Raw genomic sequence first — 19,054 nt, 5'->3', positions numbered from 1 at the left:
ACTTGGTGCTGGATTGTCAGCCCCTTGGAACCTCCCAAAGGGTGACCCATCGGGATTCTCAGAGGGGCCGGCATGGTAGTGCAGCAGGTGAGCCGCCTCTTGGTGACACTTAGGTCCCGTGTCAGGCGTGCCGGTTCAAGTCCTGCCTGCTCTCCGGTCCGACTCTGCTAATGCTCCAGGGAAGGCAGAGGGTGGTGGCCAAGAGCATGGGCCTGTGCCACCCACGTGGGAGATCTGAGGGAGTTCCTGTCTTCTGGCTTTGGCCTGGCCCAACCCTCGTCCATGCAGCTATTTGGGGGATGAACCAGTTCATGGTTCTCTGTTACTCTGCCTTTCAAATAAATCCTTTTTAAAAAGCTGGCATTGTGGTATAGTGGGTAAAGCTGCCGCCTGCAGTGCCAGCATCCCGTATGGGCACTGGTTTGAATCCCGGCTGCTCCACTCCAATCCAGCTCTCTGCTGTGGCCGAGGAAGGCAGTGGAGGATAGCCCAAGTGCTCGGGCCCTGCACCCATTTGGGAGGCCCAAGAAAAGCTGGCTTCCTCGTCCAGCCCCAGCTGTTGTGGCCATCTGGGGAGTGAGCCAGTGGGTGGAAGACCTCCGTCTCTCCCTCCAACTCTGCCTTTCAAATCAATAAACAGTTTTTTTTCCTGAGTATTCGTATCCCAGAATGTCAAGGGCCAGAACCAGGTTGGTGGGGGTTAACAGCCAATACGGTGCTTCTGTCTGGTGGGCACACAGCCTGGCAGCGAAGGGCTGCAGCCCCCATCGGAGAGCTTGGATCCAGGGCCCGGCTCTGGCTGCTGCCGCCAGCCTCGTGCCAGTGCCAAAGCCAGCTGAAGTAACTGGGTCCCTATTGCCCATGAGAGAGTCCTGGCTTGAGGGACCATCTCCTAGCATTGGCCTGGTCCTGCTCCAGCCATTGTGGGCATTTTGGGGAATGACATCGTTTTCTGCCTCTTTGCCTCTCCATTTTAAAAAGTCTGCATACTGTGTGCCTAAGGCTGCTCTCCAAGGATGTGGTTAGTTTCAGAGAAAACATTCTGGGGTCGGGGATTACACTGTTTACAGGACCGGGAAAGAGACTAAACCATCGCGTGCGGAGTTGGTTTTTCCAGTCAACCACGAGGGCCCTCGGGTGCACGGGAGCCCCGTGGAGGGCCGTCTCCGCCGACAGCCCACCTCCGGAGCGGCCCCCTCAAGTTGGCATCCAGGAATCTTCCTGAGTGGCAGTGGTGCAGTGGAAACCTGAGGGTCGGAGCGTGGGGCTGGGGGCTGTCTGCCTGCTGGAGGTAGTGTCAGAGATGAAAGCCACTGAGTAGGAGCTGCATTGCCGCGGCCACAGGCAGCAGGCAGTTTTAGCCTCTGCAGCAAGGCAGCTCCGGCAGAAATAACCAGAAACTGGGAGAAGGCAGAGGCGTTAGGTGCCAAGGCACGACCAGCCGAGAGTACCACCCATTGAGGGTCTGGCCAGAGGGACAGACGGACGCTGCAGACCCTACTCCTGTTGGCCATGGCACATGGAACTAAATGCCAGGGACCTCCCCAAAGAACGGAAGTATGGCCAGTTCTGTCTTTGGAGCACACTCCTGTTTGTCTTGTCCAAGGACTTGCGCATCCACCTTCATAGGCTTTCCGTGGGTAAGGGAGCACTGTCGCCGACAGGCCCCGTGTCCGTTTCTCCTTTCCAACTTTCAATAATGGAAGCCCCCAGGCTTTACCAGGACACTGCTGCCCAGCCAGGTGGCTCATTTCCCAGACTCCCTTGCAGCTCCGTGTGACCGGCTGAGTCCTGGGTAAGTACAAGGGAGCAATGTTCCTTTGCCTGGAACGGGCCGCTGTGGGCAGGCCACCAAGAGCAACACCCTGCAGGGAGGCAGAGGTCGCTGGATGGCCCTGGAGTGCCCGCCCCACTGGCTCTGGTGCAGGCTTTTACGTGAGGAAGGTGGTGCTGTCCCTGGGCTCTTCAGTTCTTGTGAAAGCTGCCAGGCCCGAATCCTGACCACCGTACGGGAGCAAGTGGATGGGAGTGGGGCGGGCAGGGCCATCTTCTCGGCCCGTTCACCCACCCTGCAACTTAAGCTCGGAAGTCAAGCTGAGGAGCCGCTTGCGCGGTGGGATAAGCTAGCATCTGCGACGCCGGCTTCCCACGTGAGCGCTGTTGGAGCCCCAGCTCCTCCACTTCCAGTCCAGCTCCCTGCTAATGCACCTAGCAAAGCAGATGACCCAAGTCCTTGGGCCCCTGCACCCACGTGGGAGACCTGGATAGAGTTCCAGGCTCCTGGCTGGGCCATGCTGAAGCCAGAAGCCTGGAAGATTCCAACTCTGCCCCTCAAGTAAATAAAAGATTTAAATAATAATAATAATAAAGGAGAATCCCAGTTTCAGCCTGTTCATGCCCTTGTCCTCTTACCCGTTGCTCCGTCAGTGTTCTCCTCTGTAAGATGGGTAGAAGAGGCCAGCAGGGTACAGCAGGGTAAGCCGCTGCTTGCGACACAACATCCCATGCAGGAGTGCCAGTTCAAGTCCCCGCTCTCTGCTGTCGCAGCTGGAAAAGCAGCAGATGATGACCCAAGAACTTGGGTCCCTGCCACTCCCACGGCAGCCCAGCCCCGGGTGAGTTCTGGGCTCCTGGCTTCAGCTTCGTGTAGACTTGGCCCTTGCAGCCGTTTGGGGAGCAAACCAGCAGATGGGAAATCTAGTGCTCTCCCTGTCCCTCTTTAAATAAATCTTTAAAAAATAAAATACGGGTAGCAGTAATACCAGCTGTTGCGGACTTAATGCGTTGAGCCTCTCCCACCCCCCAGATTCCTATGTTTGAAGCCTCGCTGTCTGTGGGACAGTGGAGGTGGGAGTTTGGGGAGGCCAGGTCATGAGGCTGCAGCCTTGGCGAGTGGTTGGTGCTCTCCTGAGACAGGAGGGGCCGGCACAGTCGGCACCTGTAGAGTCCCAGCTGCTCCACTTCCAATCCATCCCGCTGCTAATGTGCCTGGAAAAGCAGCAGAAGATGGCCCAAGTGCTTGGGCCCTGCCACCTACGTAGGAGACCTGGAGGGAGTCCTAGGCTCCTGGCTTTGGCCTGGCCCAGCCCCAGCCACTGCAGCCATGTTGGGGGGTGAACCAGCGGATGGCAGGCTCTCTTCCCCCACCACTGTCTCACACTCCCTCTCGCTCACTTTGCCTTTCAAGTATCTTTAAAAAAAAAAAGATTTTGCTCTTGGTCACGTGAGGAGCCAGGCCTGGGGCGCCTTTGTTTCTCCCAACACCCACTTTCTAAGAACGGAAACAACCCAGCACTTTATAAGCATTTACTTGGTACCTGGTGCCAGTCTAGGAAATCAGTCCACTGGATTCGTACATCCAATGGGGTCGGGGCAGGTGTAGTGGGCCACAGGTTAAGTCAGCATTTGGGAGGCCCAGACCCCATACCAGAGCACTGCTCTGCTCCCGATCCAGCCCTCTGCCTCTGCCAATGCGTGGTCCACAGGCCCCGCCCGCGGGGAGGCAGCCATGATGGCCCCAGCACTTGAGTGCCGGCCACCCACTGAGGGACACCTGGGATGGAGTTCCTGGCTCCTGGCCTAGCCCCAGCTGCTGAGGCCATTTGGAGGGTGACGCAGCAGATGGGAGATCTCTCTCTCTGTCAAATAATCTTAAAACAAAAGCCCTGGAGTAGCGATTATTCACAAGTGAAAAACACTCTCTCCGCACGGCTGGGCGGAGTGCAGCAGGCTGGCTCCGTCTCTGCCACTCACCTCAACCCTGCTCAAGGCCACAGAGGGGCCGTGACCGTGAGTTACAGCCCATGACCCTTGGAACGGGGCCTGGCCCAGGCACCTACACCATCACAGTGCACTCGCGTCTGCCTGCCTTGGGGAAGCATCTGATGACAGCTCAGGCCCTTCTCCCCCTAGAAATCTGCAGCTCACCACACATCGCCCACCCCAGTCCCATCCCCAGAGCCCCTCTGGCTCACCAAGGCTGGTGCTGGGAGTCTGCCAACCACCCAGCTTCCCCATTCCCCACAGAGGAAGGGCTGGGAGGGGCTGGGGAGGGGCGGTGAGTCAGAGCTAATGGCCCTGGGGAAAGGTCGGGCAGAACACCCTGCCCCGTCCCCCCCCTCTGAATTCCTAGGACGGGCAGGTCCCACTGCTCCTCCCCCTGCCCAGGCCATCCTGGCCCTCGGGTCACACCTGCTCTCACTACCATGGACTTCAACCTGAAAGCAGGTGCGCTCCTGGGAAGTGGTGGGCTTGGGCTGAAAGGGGTTGGGTGTGGGTCCCCCAGTGGCCAACTGCAGCAACCCACCTAACCTCTCTCCACAGCCCTGGACCCCAAGAAGCCAGGCCACCTGGGAGACCCCAAGCATGGCCCCCCCAAACCTCAGGGCCATCCAGGGGCAGCTCACAGCCCGAAGGTAAGTCACCCTACCAGGGGTAGGGGGGCTGCCTTGCAGACGGTCTTGGACAATCGAGCTTCCGGCGTGGGGGGGGGGGGTTGTGGGGGCCCTGCCTCACTGTCGCACCCCATCTAGCACGGCCAAGGCAGCTCCTCAGACTCCAGCAGCAGCTCCAGCGACTCGGACTCGGACGGGAAGGTGAGGGGCCGCCCCCGCCTCCCCAAACAGGCTAGGGTGGGAGTCTAGGCCGGGGGTGGGGGTTGGGTCCGCTGTCCGCCCCGGGACCGCCTGTCTGGTCTCCCACGCGCTGCCCTTGTCCCCGCAGCCCCACGCTGCCGGCTCCAAGCCGAAGGAAGGCGCGGCAGGCAAGGTGAAGAAGCCCAAGGTGAAGAAAGACAAGGAGAAGGACAAGAAGAGCAAGAAGAAGGCCTCCCACTGATGGGGCCGGGCGGGGCTCATTAAACCTTTCTCTGCCTTCCGGCTCCGAGTCCTGCGCTGCCCGCCCCCGCCGGTGCCCCGCGTCCCGAGCCCCATGCCGCCCGCACACGCCCCGTGACAGGACAGGCAGCCCTCGCCGTGCCCATCGGCTTTATTGTTTCTGTAACAGCGGCCGCGCTCGCGGCCTGTGCAGCGGGAGATCTCTCAGCACCTTGGGGGAACGGGGGTCGGGGAGGCCCGCGGACCGGGGCGGCCCCGGGCGGAGATGAGAGCGGAGGAAGGCTCGGGCCGACGCCCTCACCGCACCAGGTGGAAGGTGAGCCAGTACATGAGCAGAGGCTGCGCCGCCGCCACGGCCATGGTCAGGTACATGCGCAGCTGGTTCCGTGCCCCGCGCACCGGGACCCCTTCGGCCGCCGCCTCGGCCAGGATCTTCAGCCGCAGTGTCCGGATCTGGGTGGGGAGAGGGGAGACAGGGGTCAGGGGTTTCCGGCCTCGCGGCTGGGGTGGGACTTCCAAAAGCACCCGGGAGACGGAACGGAACGGGGATCCAGGTGCTAAGGTTTGCTCCAGAGCCGTGTATGGTTTTTCCGTGAAAGGCAGCTGCTTGAGTTTCTGAGGACCCGCATAGGCATGGATCTCAGCATGCTTTTGCACCAAATATCTGTCCTCTCGCCTTTTAGTTCCCCTTCCCGTGAGCTCTTGGAAGCACCTTTGCACTGTCCAGGCCCTGGCTCTTGGCAGCCTCAGGTGTCTGCTCCCTGGGAGGGGCTGGGGGTGGGGCTGAGTTCCATAAGGGTGCCCCGCAGGTGGTGAGGGCTTGCTCCGCCCCCAGGGTGGGTGATGGGCAGGGGGCTCAGCCCTAACTGCCGCCTCTTGCGCTGGCCAGGTGAGTTTTTCAAGACAAGCCGGAAGTGCTGTTTAAGCTTCACTTTAACATGGTGCCATCGGAATCAGAGTGTGCGGGTCCGTTAGATGTGCCACAGGGGAGCTGAGGCTCACAGCCCTGCCCCAGTCCAGCGATGCTTGGGGTCCGCTTAACCAGCACCCCCACTCCAGCTGCCAAGACCCTCAGAACCCCTTTGGGGAAATTCTGGCAGGAAAGCTCACCCAGTAAGGAGGGTGGAGTGAGGGTGACGGCCCAGCTGGGAACCTGCCACGCCCCTAGGTTCTGCCAGGACTCCTGCAGGGACCCCAGCTCACCATGAACACAAAGATGGACACGCAGCACCAGCCCAGCACCAGGTAGTAGCCGATCCTCCCGAACAGCAGGCCCATGAGGACCCCGCCGATCATCCTAAGGAGAGGGAGAGGCTGGGCTGAGAGGAGGCCGGAGGGCTGGGGCTGGCAGCCGGGGGAGGGGCACTCACCCAACATATTTGTAGCCCAGGAAGGCCACCAGGTCGATGGTGGTGAGGTCGGTGTTGACAGTGACCAGGTAGAGGCTGAGCAGGATGGCCAGCACCTCCAGCGTGAGCCAGGCCAGCGCTGAGCTTGCCTGCAGCCCCAGGAGGTCTGGAGAGAACCTGTGGGCACCCACACTCGGCTGTTCATGGGGGTGGCCGGTCCAGACCCTCCCCGAGCATGTGCCCGGGGACAGCCCTTGTTGAGTGGGGCAGACAAGGCAGTGACCAGGACGGATCTGGGCCTGTGCGCAGGGAGAAGGCAGACCCGACCGCGGGGAGCGGGTGGGGAGAGTAGGGGGAAGCCCGGGGCTGTGCCTGGTCCAGTCAGGAGGGGGCGTCAGAGAGCGCTTCCAGGAGGAGGAAGGAGCTGGTGGGGAAGACAGCCCGGGTCTCTGCTATAACCCTGGGGTGGATCAGGCAGAGAGGGGCACAGGGCCAGGCCAGCATCTCAGCCAAGCTCTCCCGCTGCTGCCGGAGTCGGGGTGCAGGGGTGGGGTGGGGCAGCAGTTAGGAGACAGCAGGGACAAGGATGGATGGAGAGGGTCACCTGTCGCTTACACAAGGTGTGGTGACAGGCGGCTGCACGTGGGTAGCAAACAGGAAAGGGGCAGGGGTGAGACGGAGCGCTGCGCTGGGCCACCGGGGGACAAGGTGGGGCTGTTGTGGGGTGGGGGACTGAGGCTTCCCTGCCCCTGTGCCTGCCACAGGCCTCCCTTACCTGTCCTGGGTGCCCAGGGCAAGGCCGGCCACCAGGATGTAGGTGATGAAAGCCATGGCTGTGGGGACAGACACAGACGCAGGCTGGACACTCCTGCCTTGGGCCTCGGGGCACCCAAGCCCCCGCCCCCAGGGAGGAGGTGCCGGTTGTGGGGGTGGGGGAGGGAAAACCTGGAATGTAGAGGTCCGGAGCATTGACGTCAAAGCGCGGGGCCACGGGCGTGTCCTGCTGGTACTGCACCTCCCAGTCCTGTGGGCAGAGTGCGGGCAGCAGCCAGGACCCTGAGTGGGGCTCCTCCCACCACCACCTGGAGGCCCCAGCTGGGCCCCCACTCAGCAGGAGTAGTGCTGACCTGGTGCAGGTAGGGGAAGACGAGCAGACCCAGCTTCTTGCCCACATACAGGGTGTCCACTGCGAAGTAGTACTTGAGCTTGGTGACCGGGATGAAGCGGTCAATCTGGGAAGGCAGAGCTCAAGCCTGAGGCCCCGGGACCCCACCCCTCCCACGCCCGCCAGCCCCGCCCCACTCACGTTCTTGTCCACCAGTTCCTTGCCCTGAGCTGCCAGGCTGCTCCCGTAGGCCATGGCCATGTTGGACACGGGGTCAGTCAGGAAGGCGTCCTGGGCTGAGGCGGGGGCTGTGGGGTAGCCCAGGCTGCCGGGGGCCCGGTGAGCCCCGTAGCCCCGACTCTGGGCTGAACTCGTGTCATCGAAAAGCTGATGGGGGTCGGCCATGCCTGGCTGGGACACGGGGATCCTCCGCTTTGAGGCTGCAGGGAAGAACATGGTGGGGGGCTCACCCGTCCTGCCGGGGCGCTCCTCCCGCTCCTGGCGCAGGGTGGGTGGCACCAGCGCCGAGCGCTGCTTCTGATGTCAGCCGGGCTGGGCTGTCAGGTGCAGGCTCTGCCTACCCCGTCTATCCGTCCTCCCTCCCTCCACCTGTCATCCATCCCCCACCCACTGCCCATGTGAGTCCGTCCTGCCTCCATCCAAATCTGTCTGTTCATCCATCGTCCACTGCCCATCCATCTCCCTCATTCCATCATCCATGCGTCCATCCATATCTGTCTGTCCATCTCTCCATCCATATCTGTCCATCTGAACACCCACCCATCGTCCAGCCATATCTGTCCATCTGAACACCCACCCATCTCTCCATCCATATCTGTCCATCTGAACATCCACCCATCGTCCATCCATATCTGTCTGTCCATCTGAACACCCACCCATCGTCCATCCATATCTGTCCATCTCTCCATCCATCGTCCACCCCTCCCTCCCCCGTCATCCACCCAAACGATGATGATGATGTCGACAGCTACTCTGTGCACAAAACCTGCACCAAACCCTCTACAAAGCCTCTGTCCCTTCTCCTTCCACACTCCCCCTCGCTCCTCATCTCCAGCCACCTGGGCCTCACACCGCCCACTGAGCACACCTGGCTTCTGCCCACAGCGCTGTGCCCACTCCTCCCCGGACTCGGCGGGGCCTTCCCCTTTCCCTGTGGGCTGACACACTGCTCTGTTTATTTTCTTCTCGTCTCCCCCCACACACTGGGAACCCTTCGGGGGCGGGGGGAATCTTCATCTTGTTCGCAGCTGAATCCCCACCCTCTAAGATACGGCTGGAGTAGGCACTCAATGAAAACCCAAAGAAAGATAAATGGCCATTTCCACTGGACAGATGTGGAAACTGAGGCCCACACGGCTAAGTGATTCATGCAAAGGACCAAACTGAGTGAGTGGCAGAGCCTGACCAGGCCTGATAAATATTAGGACAATCAAGCCACAGCCAAGCACTTGCCCCCGCTAGGCTGTCCTTGGAATACTGTGGATGGTATCACCCCCAAAGAGGTTCCGACCCTTGGCTAGCGTCATCCAGATAGTCTGCGGCAGAGCTGAGCTTCAGACATCTTTGGAAGGTCCCCTGGGCATCGGGTGGGGAGCGGATGAAGGAGAGAGGAGGCTGCCGAGTGGTCCAGGGGAGGTCCGGGTGGAGAGGAGGGGCGCTGGGGAGGGGCTGTTTCTGGAGGGATATGGGGTGGGGGGGGATGGTGGGAGTGACCTGGGGGCGGTAGTGCTGCCTGTGTAGATGGGAGGGCGGGAGTTCACACCAGCACCAGGGCCCCTGCTCCTAACCAGTGAGCAATGCTGCCACAGCAAATACAGGGGGACTTCAAAAACCTTGTGGAAAAGTAGAATTCAAAATTAAATTGAGAGGAGCCAGGGCTGTGACATAGACGGTTAAGCCTCTGCTTGCAGTGCCGGCATCCCATATGGGCACTGGTTCGAGACCCGACTGCTCCGCTTCCAATCCCGCTCACTGCTAGTGCGCCTGGGAGGGCAGCAGAGGATGACCCGAGTGCTTGGGCCTCCGCACCCACATTGGAGACCCAGAAGAAGCTCCTGGCTCGGCCTGGCCCAGCCCCAGCTGTGGCCATCTGGAGAGTGAACAAGCAGATGGAAAATCTCTCTCTCCCCTCCATCTCTTCCTTTCAAATGAATAAATAAACATTTTTAAAAAATTGAGAGACTGGCCTTGTGATGCAGCAGGTTAAGCTGCCGCCTGCGACACCAGATCCCATATTGGAGTGATGGTTTGAGTCCCGGCTGCTCCACTTCTGATCCAGCTCCCTGCTAATGCACTGGGAAAGAAGTGCAAGATGGCCCGGGTACTTGGGCCCCTGCCACCCATCTGGGAGACCTGGATGGAGTTCCTGGCTCCTGGCTTTGGCCTGGCCCAGATCTGACTGTTGTGGCCATTTCGGGAGTGAACCAGTGGCCAGAAGAGCTCTCTTTCTCTTTCTCTTTCTCCTTCTCTTTCTCTTTCTCTCTCTTTCTCTTTCTTTCCCTCCCTCCCTCTTGTTTGCCTCTCAATGACATCTGCCTTTAAAATAAATACATAAATCTTTTTTGGCCGGCGCCGCGGCTCACTAGGCTAATCCTCCACCTAGCGGCACCAGCACACTGGGTTCTAGTCCCGGTCAGGGCGCTGGATTCTGTCCCGGTTGCCCCTCTTCCAGGCCAGCTCTCTGCTGTGGCCCGGGAGTGCAGTGGAGGATGGCCCAGGTGCTTGGGCCCTGCACCCCATGGGAGACCAGGAGAAGCACCTGGCTCCTGGCTTCCACAGCGCATCGGCCACGGCGGCCATTGGAGGATGAACCAATGGCAAAAGGAAGACCTTTCTCTCTGTCTCTCTCTCTCACTATTCACTCTGCCTATCAAATAAATAAATAAATACATAAATCTTTTTTAAAAAATTAAGTTTAGGCACGGGCATTTGGCACGGTGGTTAGACACTGCTGGGGACCCCTGCATCCTGCCTGGGCCTGCTTGGTCACGTCCTGGCTCCATCTCAGTCCCAACTCCTTAGCAGTGTGCACCCTGGGAGAGAGCAGTGATGGTTCAAGCACTTGGGTTCTACCATCCATGTGGGAGACCTGGATTGAGTTCCAGGCTCCTGGCTTCCACCTGGCCCAGCCTCAGCTTGGGGAGTGAACCAGCACAAGGAAGATCTCTTTCTGTCGGCCTCTGCCTTTCAAATACATGCAATCACAATAAACAAATAATTCAAAAAGCTGTTCTCACCTAGAACTTAAAAAATTTTTATTTTGATGCAAAAAAATGAAATCCACATTTTTTTTTCTAAATGAAATCCACATTTTTTTTCTAACACATTTTCCAAGAACTTTTTTGAAGACCCCTCATTTGCATGGATTTCAAACTCTTTATACTGAGAAAGGATCTTTTTTTTTTTTTTTTTTTTTTTTTGACAGGCAGAGTGGACAGTGAGAGAGAGAGAGAGACAGAGAGAAAGGTCTTCCTTTGCCGTTGGTTCACCCTCCAATGGCCGCCGCGGCCGGTGCACTGTGGCCGCTGCACCGCGCTGATCCGATGGCAGGAGCCAAGTACTTATCCTGGTCTCCCATGCGGGTGCAGGGCCCAAGCACCTGGGCCATCCTCCACTGCACTCCCGGGCCACAGCAGAGAGCTGGCCTGGAAGAGGGGCAACCGGGACAGAATCCGGCGCCCCAACTGGAACTAGAACCTGGTGTGCCGGTGCCGCAAGGCGGAGGATTAGCCTAGTGAGCCGTAATCCACTTGCCGTGAGCTTTCTTTTTGAAAGGCGGAGGAAACACGGTGAGGTCTTCCATCTGCTGGTTCACTCCTCCAAGCACGTGGGCCTTCTGCTGCTGCCTTCCCAGGCGCGTTAGCAGGGAGCTGGATGGGAAGTGGAACAGCCGGGACTGACACGGCACTCCCATAGGGGAGGCTGGCGTTGCAAGTGGCGGCTTAACCCACTGCACCACCTCGCCGACCCCTTCCGTGAACTTTCTGAAGCCGAGGTGCTCCCGGGGCCCTGGCACTCTTCGGGCACAAGGAATCAAATGATCCATGTCAGGATTTCTTACGCACCTCGGTTTTCTCCTCTGCAGAATGGAGCTGGGGCCGGCCTGTGGCACAGTGGGTTAAGCTGCTGCTTGCGATGCCGACATCAGTTCAAGTCCTGGCTTCCCTGCCCCTGACCCAGCGCCCTGCTAATGTGCCCGAGGAAGCAGGAGAGGATGGCCCCAGTGTCATCAGCACTCCCGTGTGGAATCATCGGCATGATCGTCAGCATCTCCCATGTGGGTGGCAGGGGCCCAAGGACTGAGGCCACCATCCGCTTGCCTTCCGGGTGCATCTGTAGAATCTGGATCAGAAGTGGAGAAGCTGGGACTCGAACCAGACACTGTGACACGGGAGGTGGGCGTCTCCAGCGTGGCTCAGTGGTTGTGCCTCAGCGCCTGCCCTCCCTCTCCTACCTGTGGTCAGAAGCCTCGGCGCAGGCCCTTCCTCCCTGCCTGCTGCCCCCTCTGCAGAGGCATCCTGGGCTCTGCTCTCAGCAGGTGCCCTGACAGCCCCTCTCCACTCCCAAAGCCAAGGCCACTGGCACTTTTATCTGCCTTATGTCTTGGCAATACTCGGGGCCACTGCCCCAAATGCCAGCCTGGAACGCTGTGCTCCTGAGGCACCATCCCCACCTGTTTCTCTGACCTGTGTGGCCCCACAGACATCTGTCCAGCACCTCCCACTGTGTCAGGCTCAGCTGTAGGATACAATGAGTAAAAAAGCCCAGAGGGCAGGCGTTTGGCCTCGCAGTTAAGATGCCCGCATCCCGCGCTGCAGCGCCTGGATTCGCTGCTGGGTTCTGCTCCTAGCTCCAACCTCCTGTAATGCGGACCCTGGGAGGCAGCCATGATGTTCCTGCCACCCAGGAGGGGAAGCAGGATGGGGTTCCGACCTCCGGCAGCCATGGGTCTTTGGGACATCTGGGGAGAAAGCCAGCAGGTGGGAGCTGTCTGTCTCTGTGTCTCAAATGAGTTTCTGGGACAGGCATTGTGGTGCAGTGAGTTAAGCTGCCACTTGCAACATGTATATCCCATATCAGAGTGCCTGGGATGGAATCCCAGCTACTCAGCTCCCTGCTAGCGTGCCTGGAAGCCAGCAGCTGATGCCACAAGTCCTTGGGCCCCTGCCACCCATGAGGGAGGCCCAGATGAAGCTCCTAGCCTCTGGCTTCAGCCTGGCCTGGCCCTTCAACTGTTGGGGAATGAACCAGCAGATGGGAGATCTCTGTCACTCTGTCTTTCAAATAAATACGTAAATCTTTATATAAATAAAACTTCCTTAAGATTTATTTATTTATTTGAAAGTCAGAGTTACACAGAGACAAGTAGAGAGAGATCTTGTATCCACTGGTTCACTCCCCAAATGGCCACAGGGCCAGGGCTGGGCCAGGCCTAAGGCAGGAGCCAGGCACTTCATCCAGGTCTCCCACATGGGTGCAGGGGCCCAAGAACTTGCGCCACCCTCCGTTGCTTTCCCAGGCCACAGCAGAGAGCTGGATCAGAAGTGGAGCAGCCAGGTCTCGAACCGGCGACCATATGGGATGCTGGCATGGCAGGCAGCGGCTTTACCCACCAAGTCACACACCGGGCCCAAATTTTCAACTTTTTTAAAAGGTTTATTTGCCTATTTGGAAGTCAGAGCTACAGAGAGACAGACAGAAAGCTAAAGAGAGATCTTCCATCCGCTGGTTCACTCCCCAGATGGCCGCAACAGCCAGGAGGAGCCAGGCTGAAGCCAGGAGCCAGGAGCTTCCTCCAGGTCTCCCACGTGGGCGCAAGGGCCCAAGGACTTGGGCCATCTTCCGCTGCTTCTCCCGCACCCATATGTGATGCTGGCACTGCAGGCAGCGGCTATACCCACTATGCCAGGACGCTGGCCCCAAAACTTCCTAAGAAAGACAGAAACCTCGGCTTCCTGCGGCTAACGGTCTCCTGATTGGTCTCTCTCAATGATTTGTCCCTGCTCCCTGAAGTGTGTGACCCAGTTTTCCACCCTTGCCCTCATTCCAGCCTCTCACCTAGAACAGTCTTGCCCACACCTGGCTCTCACAGCCACAGCGCCAACAGCTCTGCGCCCTGCCTCTGGCCACCACTTGTCCCCTGGCTCCAGACCCAGGGCTGGTGACTTCCTGGCCCTCCCTTGGCTGCCCCTGGGCCCTTACCTCAGTGTCTAAACTCCTGATTCCCCTCTGTCTGAAATCCAGCCAACCAATCACTATTCTCCCGTTAGGTCCCAGTGGTACCCTCTGCGCTCAGACTCCGCCACCTCCCAGCTGACCTAAATTCCTACCGGGTCCCCGGTTCATGCTTTGCCTCATCAGCCTTCTCTCCGGCCTGCAGCTAGAGTGATCTTTTCTAGTGCAGCTGAGACGCCACCAGCCCCGTCCACTCGCTGCCTTTCCTGGGGCGCCCACGTCCCAGGCACAGTGACCGCCTCTCCTGTCCTCCGGGAGCGCCTCCCCCACATCAGCGCCTGCCAAGATGGCACGCAGGCCTCGGCGCCAGTGTCTGCTCCCCAGAGACCCCCCACACCTCACTGTAGACAGGAAGCGCGGGGGTGGCCCAGGAGGAGGACAGATGAATGGGAGTCGCGTTTCTCTGCGCATCCCCCAGAGTGCCAGCCCACCTGGCTGCGTATGCCCTTCGGGGCCCTTAGGGCGCTTTGTAAGCGGATGCTCATGTGTCTGCCTCCAGAGCCGTGCCACTCACCACACATCTCCTGGGCAACCCCTCTGCATGGGATGCGCCCGGGGCACCCGGGACACCTCCATCCCCGGCTGATCCCCCTGCCCGTGCTGCCCTCATCACAGCTCCGTCATCCCGACTGCCAGTCTCCTGCTGCTAGTTGCGCGAGGCCAGGAACAGAGCTGCGTGGGCACCGGGCACCTCGCGAAGGGCCGCGGGGAGGAACGGCACGCCGCAGCCTGTCCGGCGGAGGCACGTCCCAGACCCTTCCCGCTGCAGCTCCCGTCTCCCCCCGGATCATCTAGCTGACTTGTTTGCTCCCGATCGACCCCGAGTTTCAGCACGATGAGGACCAGGGCTATGCCGGCTGCTACTAGAAACCCAAACGCCAGCTCCGCATGCTGTGCGCGAATAAATGAAACGCACGGCACTCCTAGGGAGACGCAGAGGACCTCAAAGAGACAAACTGGGAGATGGTCCCAGAAATCCAGGCTCAGACCTTAGCCTCACGGGGAGCGCGGGAGACAGCCCGAAGGCACCGAAGGGTGGAGACCGGGAGAGGCAGGACAACCGTGGTAAATGAATGAAAGTCACACCACACGATCTCCCGCCCCAAGTTCTCTTCTAAGGGAATTCCCGAAGGGTCCTAGCCCCCAGGGCGCCCCCGACGCCGACCTGGCATCCCTGCGCTGTGCACACCTCGAAGCTCCAGATCTCCGTGACCTCCGGCCAGCAGTGACCTCGCCAACCGCCGCTGCGGCCCCGCCACGCCCCCCGCCCGCCCGATCTCCACAGCCGGCCACGTACGCCACTTACGCAGCCGGGGCGTCCCCGCCGCCGCCGCCAAGCCTGCCGGGTGCATCCTCCACCGCCGCCGCCGCCGCAGTCTTAGCCGCGGTTCGGAATGTGCCCGCCCGGCTTCCGTAGCCACCCCTCTCCGCCGACGCGCGCCAATGGGCCGCAGGGTTGCGTGGAGGCCACGCCCCCTCACGGCGGCCCAGGCGAGAGGGAGGTGGCCTACGTAAGAGGCGGGGCCTGGGGAGCGTGGGGGCGGGGCCGGGAGTGGGCGGGGCCGGAGGTGGAGGAAAATAGCTCGGGTGTCGCGAGGAGGACTATGGGAAATGGAGTTTTGCGCAGGCAGGCGCTCAGCCTGGGTCTTCGAGAGCTCTGGCAGGCCGGAGAAAGGTGCGGGTGGCCGGGGCGGAGCTGTGCGGGCTCTAAGGCCTATACTGTTTTGCAGTGCTTAGGTATTAAAGTGAACGTTCGCAGTGAGAAAAGGACACCCGACGAGTTAGGCGGGAACAACCAGGTCTGTTTCTTCGAAGATCCCTTTAGGCAGCTTCCCAGAAATTCATGAATGTTCTCGCGGTGCACTGGGTCTCACACTGCACCCCGCAGCCCCCGGCGCCCCTGCCCTGGCCGCTGAGCTGCCCCCACTCCGCCGCCCCCCGGGGCCCCTGCGCCGCTGGGGCAGAGATAGTGGCGGAAGTGGCCGTGGGTCTCGATGCAGCTGCGGAAGGATGTCTGCAGGCCGCCCTATCACTGCGGCTTCCCCTTCCTCTTCGTTTGAGGGCTGCTCCGTGTCCCAGGGCTGAGTCAGCTGCAGGCCTTTATGTGAGCCGCGGTTCCTTTTTTCACCTCTGCTTCAGCATCTGCCTTAGGACTCCAGTTCCGCCGACTCCTCATCCTCATCCTCCTGAATAAAACATCTTCTAAAAGGCACAGTAGCAGCGAGCTGGATCTTAAGTGGAGCAGCCGGGACTCGAACCAGTGGCCATATGGGATGCCGGAGTAGCAAGCAAATCTGAGAATGCTCAAGGTTCTGATATGAAATGGCATAGTATTTGCATAGGACCCATACCCAGGCCCTCATATACTTTATTTTTTTAAAGATTTATTTGTTTATTTATTAGAAAGTCAGAGTTACACAGAAAGAGGAGAGGCAGCGAGAGAGTGAGAGAGAGAGAGAGAGAGGAAGAGGGAGGTCCTCCATCTGCTGGTTCACTCCCCAATTGGCCACAACAGGTCAGAGCTGCGCCAATCCAAAGCCGGGAGCCAGGAGCTTCCTCTGGGTCTCCCACGTGGGTGCAGAGGCCCAAGGACCTGGGCAATCTTCTACTGCTTTCCCAGGCCATAGCAGAGAGCTGGATTGGAAGTGGAGCAGCTGGGACTTGAACCAGCACCCATATGGGGTGCTGGCACTGCAGGTGGTGGCTTTACCCACTATGCCATAGCGCCAGCCCCCTTCATATACTTTAAATCATCTCTATATTATGTCTAGTGCCTAAACCAATATAAATGCTACTATATGTTATATGTTATACTATATTGTTTAGGCATAAAAGTCTATACATATTCAGTACAATGCAATTTCTTTTCCAATTTTTTTTTTTTTGATCTGTGGTTGGTTCAGTCCATGGATGTGGAACCCACATAGACAGCCAACTGTACTCAGTTTAAAAGAAAAAAAAAACCAGGCCGGTGCCGCGGCTCACTAGGCTAATCCTCCACCTTGCGGCACCGGCACACCGGGTTCTAGTCCCGGTCAGGGCGCCGGATTCTGTCCCGGTTGTCCCTCTTCCAGGCCAGCTCTCTGCTGTGGCCCGGGAGTGCAGTGGAGGATGGCCCAAGTGCTTGGGCCCTGCACCCCATGGGAGACCAGGAGAAGTACCTGGCTCCTGCCATTGGATCAGTGCGGTGCACCGGCCGCAGCACGCTAGCCGTGGCGGCCATTGGAGGGTGAACCAACGGCAAAGGAAGACCTTTCTCTCTGTCTCTCTCTCTCACTGTCCACTCTGCCTGTCAAAAAAAAAAAAAAAAAAAAAAACCCAAAACCTCTACCCTTAATAATTTTATTTATTTATTTTTTAAGATTTATTTTATTTATTTGAAAGACAGAGTTACACAGAGAGGCAGAGAGAGAGAGAGAGAGAGAGAGAGGTCTTCCATCCGCTGGTTCACTCCCCAGATGGCTGCAACAGCTGGAGCTGCGCAGATCTGAAGTCATGAGCCAGGAGCCCCCTCCAGGTCTCCCACGCCGGTGCAGGGGCCCAAACACTTGGGCCATCTTCTACTGCTTTCCCAGGCCATAGCAGAGAGCCGGATCAGAAGAGGAGCACCTGGGACTAGAACCGGCGCCCATATGGGATGCTGGCACTTTAGGCCAGGGCTTTAACCCGCTGCGCCACAGCGCCATCCCCTTATTTATTTTTTAATGTTTATTTTCATCTATTTGAAAAGCAGAACAATAGAGATATCTTCCATCCATTGGTTTATTCCCCAAAGGGCTGTAACAGCCAGTGCTGGACCAGTCTGAAACCAGGAGACAGAAACCTGGTCCTGGTCTTCCACAGGGGTGGCAGGGGCCCCAGCCCGTGAGCCATCTGCTGTTGCCCCCCTGGGATGCATTAGCAGGAAGCTGATGGCCAGAACTCTGAAACCACAGCCCGACAGGGAGATGCCGGCATCCCGTGCCGTGGCTTAACTCTCTGCACCACAGCACTTGTTCTTGTTCTCCATTTCTAAAAATACTTGTTTATTTATCTGAAAGCAGAGAAACAGAGATCTTCAGTCGGCTGTCTCACATCCCAGATGCCTTCCCAGCCAGGGCTGGGCCGGGCCAGGCCACAGCCAGGAGCCAGGAGCCTGGAGCTCCAGCCCAGTCTCCTACAAGGCGGGGCAGGGACCCAAGCACCTGGGCCATCTGCTGCTCCCCAGGCACAGTAGCAGGGAGCCAGATCTCTAACCCAGGCACTCTGGGCAGCCCAGCCTAACCACTGCGCCACAATCCCACTCCCGTACTCCATTTTAAAGCCTAAGTTTTCTCATCTGGTTAATGGGAAGATATGAGAAGGTTTGAGGGCTCAGTGCAGGCGTGTGTCACAGCACTCCATCACTGGCAGCCCCTGCTGTTTGTATTATCAGACGTCTCTTCCGGTGCACTGTCAGCCCCAAGTTGGGCTTCACCCCAAGACTGCCACGGTTTCATAAACAGAAGAGGCTGGGGCCCCAAGCCCCCTCTCTCCTGACAACCAGGCGTGCCTGGGATGCCAGGGGGCCCTCCCCTCAGAGAGGGAGCGTGGAGAGATGTGGGAAGAAGAGTTCTGTATTAGAGGCGTGTATGCGAGTATGTGTGTGTGTGTGTGTGTGTGTGTGAGAGAGAGAGAGAGAGAGAGAGACATTCTGCCAAGAAGAGACCCAGGCTCCCACCTGTTGGTCCTCACTTTTCAGCTAGGACAGTCTCCCTAGAACGAGTCGGTCACCTCTGGCCAGCTGCCACAGCCCTCTGAGCCCCCCAGGATCCCAGCATAGCCTGTGCTGGGCCCATCACGGCCCTGAGCCTCTGGGCTTCCCTCTGCTGACAAGCCAACCTAGACCCGGGGTCCTACAGGGCAGGACCCAGCACCGTCCTGGTCACTGCCGTGTCCCCAGCAGTCCCCAGCAAGGGGTCAGGCACAAAATGGGCGCTGAACCCCATTCCCGCACTGGCCAAGGATCCGAGCCGCCCGACCCCAGGGTGCTCGCCGCCCCCGCCTGAGGGACGACGCAGCCCCAGTGCCCTGGGGCGCAGGACTTGGCACAAGAAGGGAGCCCTGGCTTCCCGTGTGCCTCCTGCCCCCTCAGCCGCCGGCGCTGCGCTGCACAGCCTCGGCAGCCGTGCGCAATGACCCTGAGCAGTGCGGGGGTCGGCGGGTGCGGAGGAGAGTTCGGGGTCTCTGTAAGGCAGGGAGCCGCGACCCCGCCGCGGGCGAGGCGGGGAGGAAGCGAGGATCGCGCCCCTTCCCCGCCTCCCGGCCTCCCGGTACCGGCAGCGCGAGGCTCCACCCTCTCTGCACGGGACGAACACCTGGCGGCAGGGCGTGCCTCAGTTTCCCAGACGCCTGGCGATCCTCCGCCCCGCTCCTCCCCTTTTCCCTCTTCCTCTTCGGGGCTTCGGCGGCCGCGCCGCGAGCACTCCCGGAACTGAAAGAGGGTGCCGGGCCCGTCGGGGGCGCCGGCCACGTCAGCGGGGCGGCGGGGC

The 19,054-nt window shown here is 59.5% G+C and overlaps 2 protein-coding genes across 5 annotated transcripts; one reads left to right on the top strand and one right to left on the bottom strand.

Moving 5' to 3' along the window:
- Positions 1-4,059: 4,059 nt before the first annotated feature.
- On the top strand, positions 4,060-4,875 carry C18H19orf33 (chromosome 18 C19orf33 homolog). Its single transcript, XM_002711488.5, has 4 exons — positions 4,060-4,227; positions 4,324-4,415; positions 4,533-4,595; positions 4,723-4,875. The coding sequence occupies exons 1-4, from the start codon at positions 4,206-4,208 to the stop codon at positions 4,834-4,836; spliced, it is 291 nt and encodes a 96-aa protein (XP_002711534.2). The 5' UTR covers positions 4,060-4,205; the 3' UTR covers positions 4,837-4,875.
- A 93-nt stretch (positions 4,876-4,968) lies between these two features.
- Positions 4,969-15,004, bottom strand: YIF1B (Yip1 interacting factor homolog B, membrane trafficking protein). 4 transcript variants are annotated; one of them, XM_002711498.5, is made up of 8 exons: positions 14,851-15,004; positions 7,491-7,729; positions 7,312-7,416; positions 7,130-7,208; positions 6,960-7,017; positions 6,206-6,361; positions 6,039-6,132; positions 4,969-5,288 (listed from the first exon to the last, which is right to left on the bottom strand). In XM_002711498.5, the coding sequence occupies exons 1-8, from the start codon at positions 14,894-14,896 to the stop codon at positions 5,133-5,135; spliced, it is 933 nt and encodes a 310-aa protein (XP_002711544.1). In that variant the 5' UTR covers positions 14,897-15,004; the 3' UTR covers positions 4,969-5,132. The 4 variants fall into 4 exon arrangements, with proteins under 4 accessions (XP_002711544.1, XP_008255467.1, XP_008255470.2 ...); XM_008257245.4 differs by having other exon boundaries at positions 14,842-14,985; XM_008257248.4 differs by having other exon boundaries at positions 14,734-14,911.
- Between the last annotated feature and the right edge of the window lie 4,050 nt (positions 15,005-19,054).

This window comes from Oryctolagus cuniculus, chromosome 18 (assembly GCF_964237555.1).
Source record: "Oryctolagus cuniculus chromosome 18, mOryCun1.1, whole genome shotgun sequence".
Classification (NCBI taxonomy): Eukaryota; Metazoa; Chordata; class Mammalia; order Lagomorpha; family Leporidae; genus Oryctolagus; species Oryctolagus cuniculus.
This window is presented reverse-complemented; position numbering and strand designations above follow the sequence as displayed.

Excerpts from the sequence above, each read along its gene's own strand:
- C18H19orf33 (XM_002711488.5), top strand. The coding sequence starts at position 4,206 with ATGGACTTCAACCTGAAAGCAG. Across the intron at positions 4,228-4,323 it reads GGACTTCAACCTGAAAGCAG|CCCTGGACCCCAAGAAGCCA; the intron begins GTGCGCTCCTGG and ends CTCTCTCCACAG. Across the intron at positions 4,596-4,722 it reads ACTCGGACTCGGACGGGAAG|CCCCACGCTGCCGGCTCCAA; the intron begins GTGAGGGGCCGC and ends TTGTCCCCGCAG.
- YIF1B (XM_008257248.4), bottom strand. The coding sequence starts at position 14,896 with ATGCACCCGGCAGGCTTGGCGGCGGCGGCGGGGACGCCCCGGCTGCGT. Across the intron at positions 6,362-6,959 it reads GCCCTGGGCACCCAGGACAG|GTTCTCTCCAGACCTCCTGG; the intron begins GTAAGGGAGGCC and ends GGGTGCCCACAG. Across the intron at positions 5,289-6,038 it reads TGTCCATCTTTGTGTTCATG|ATCCGGACACTGCGGCTGAA; the intron begins GTGAGCTGGGGT and ends CTCCCCACCCAG.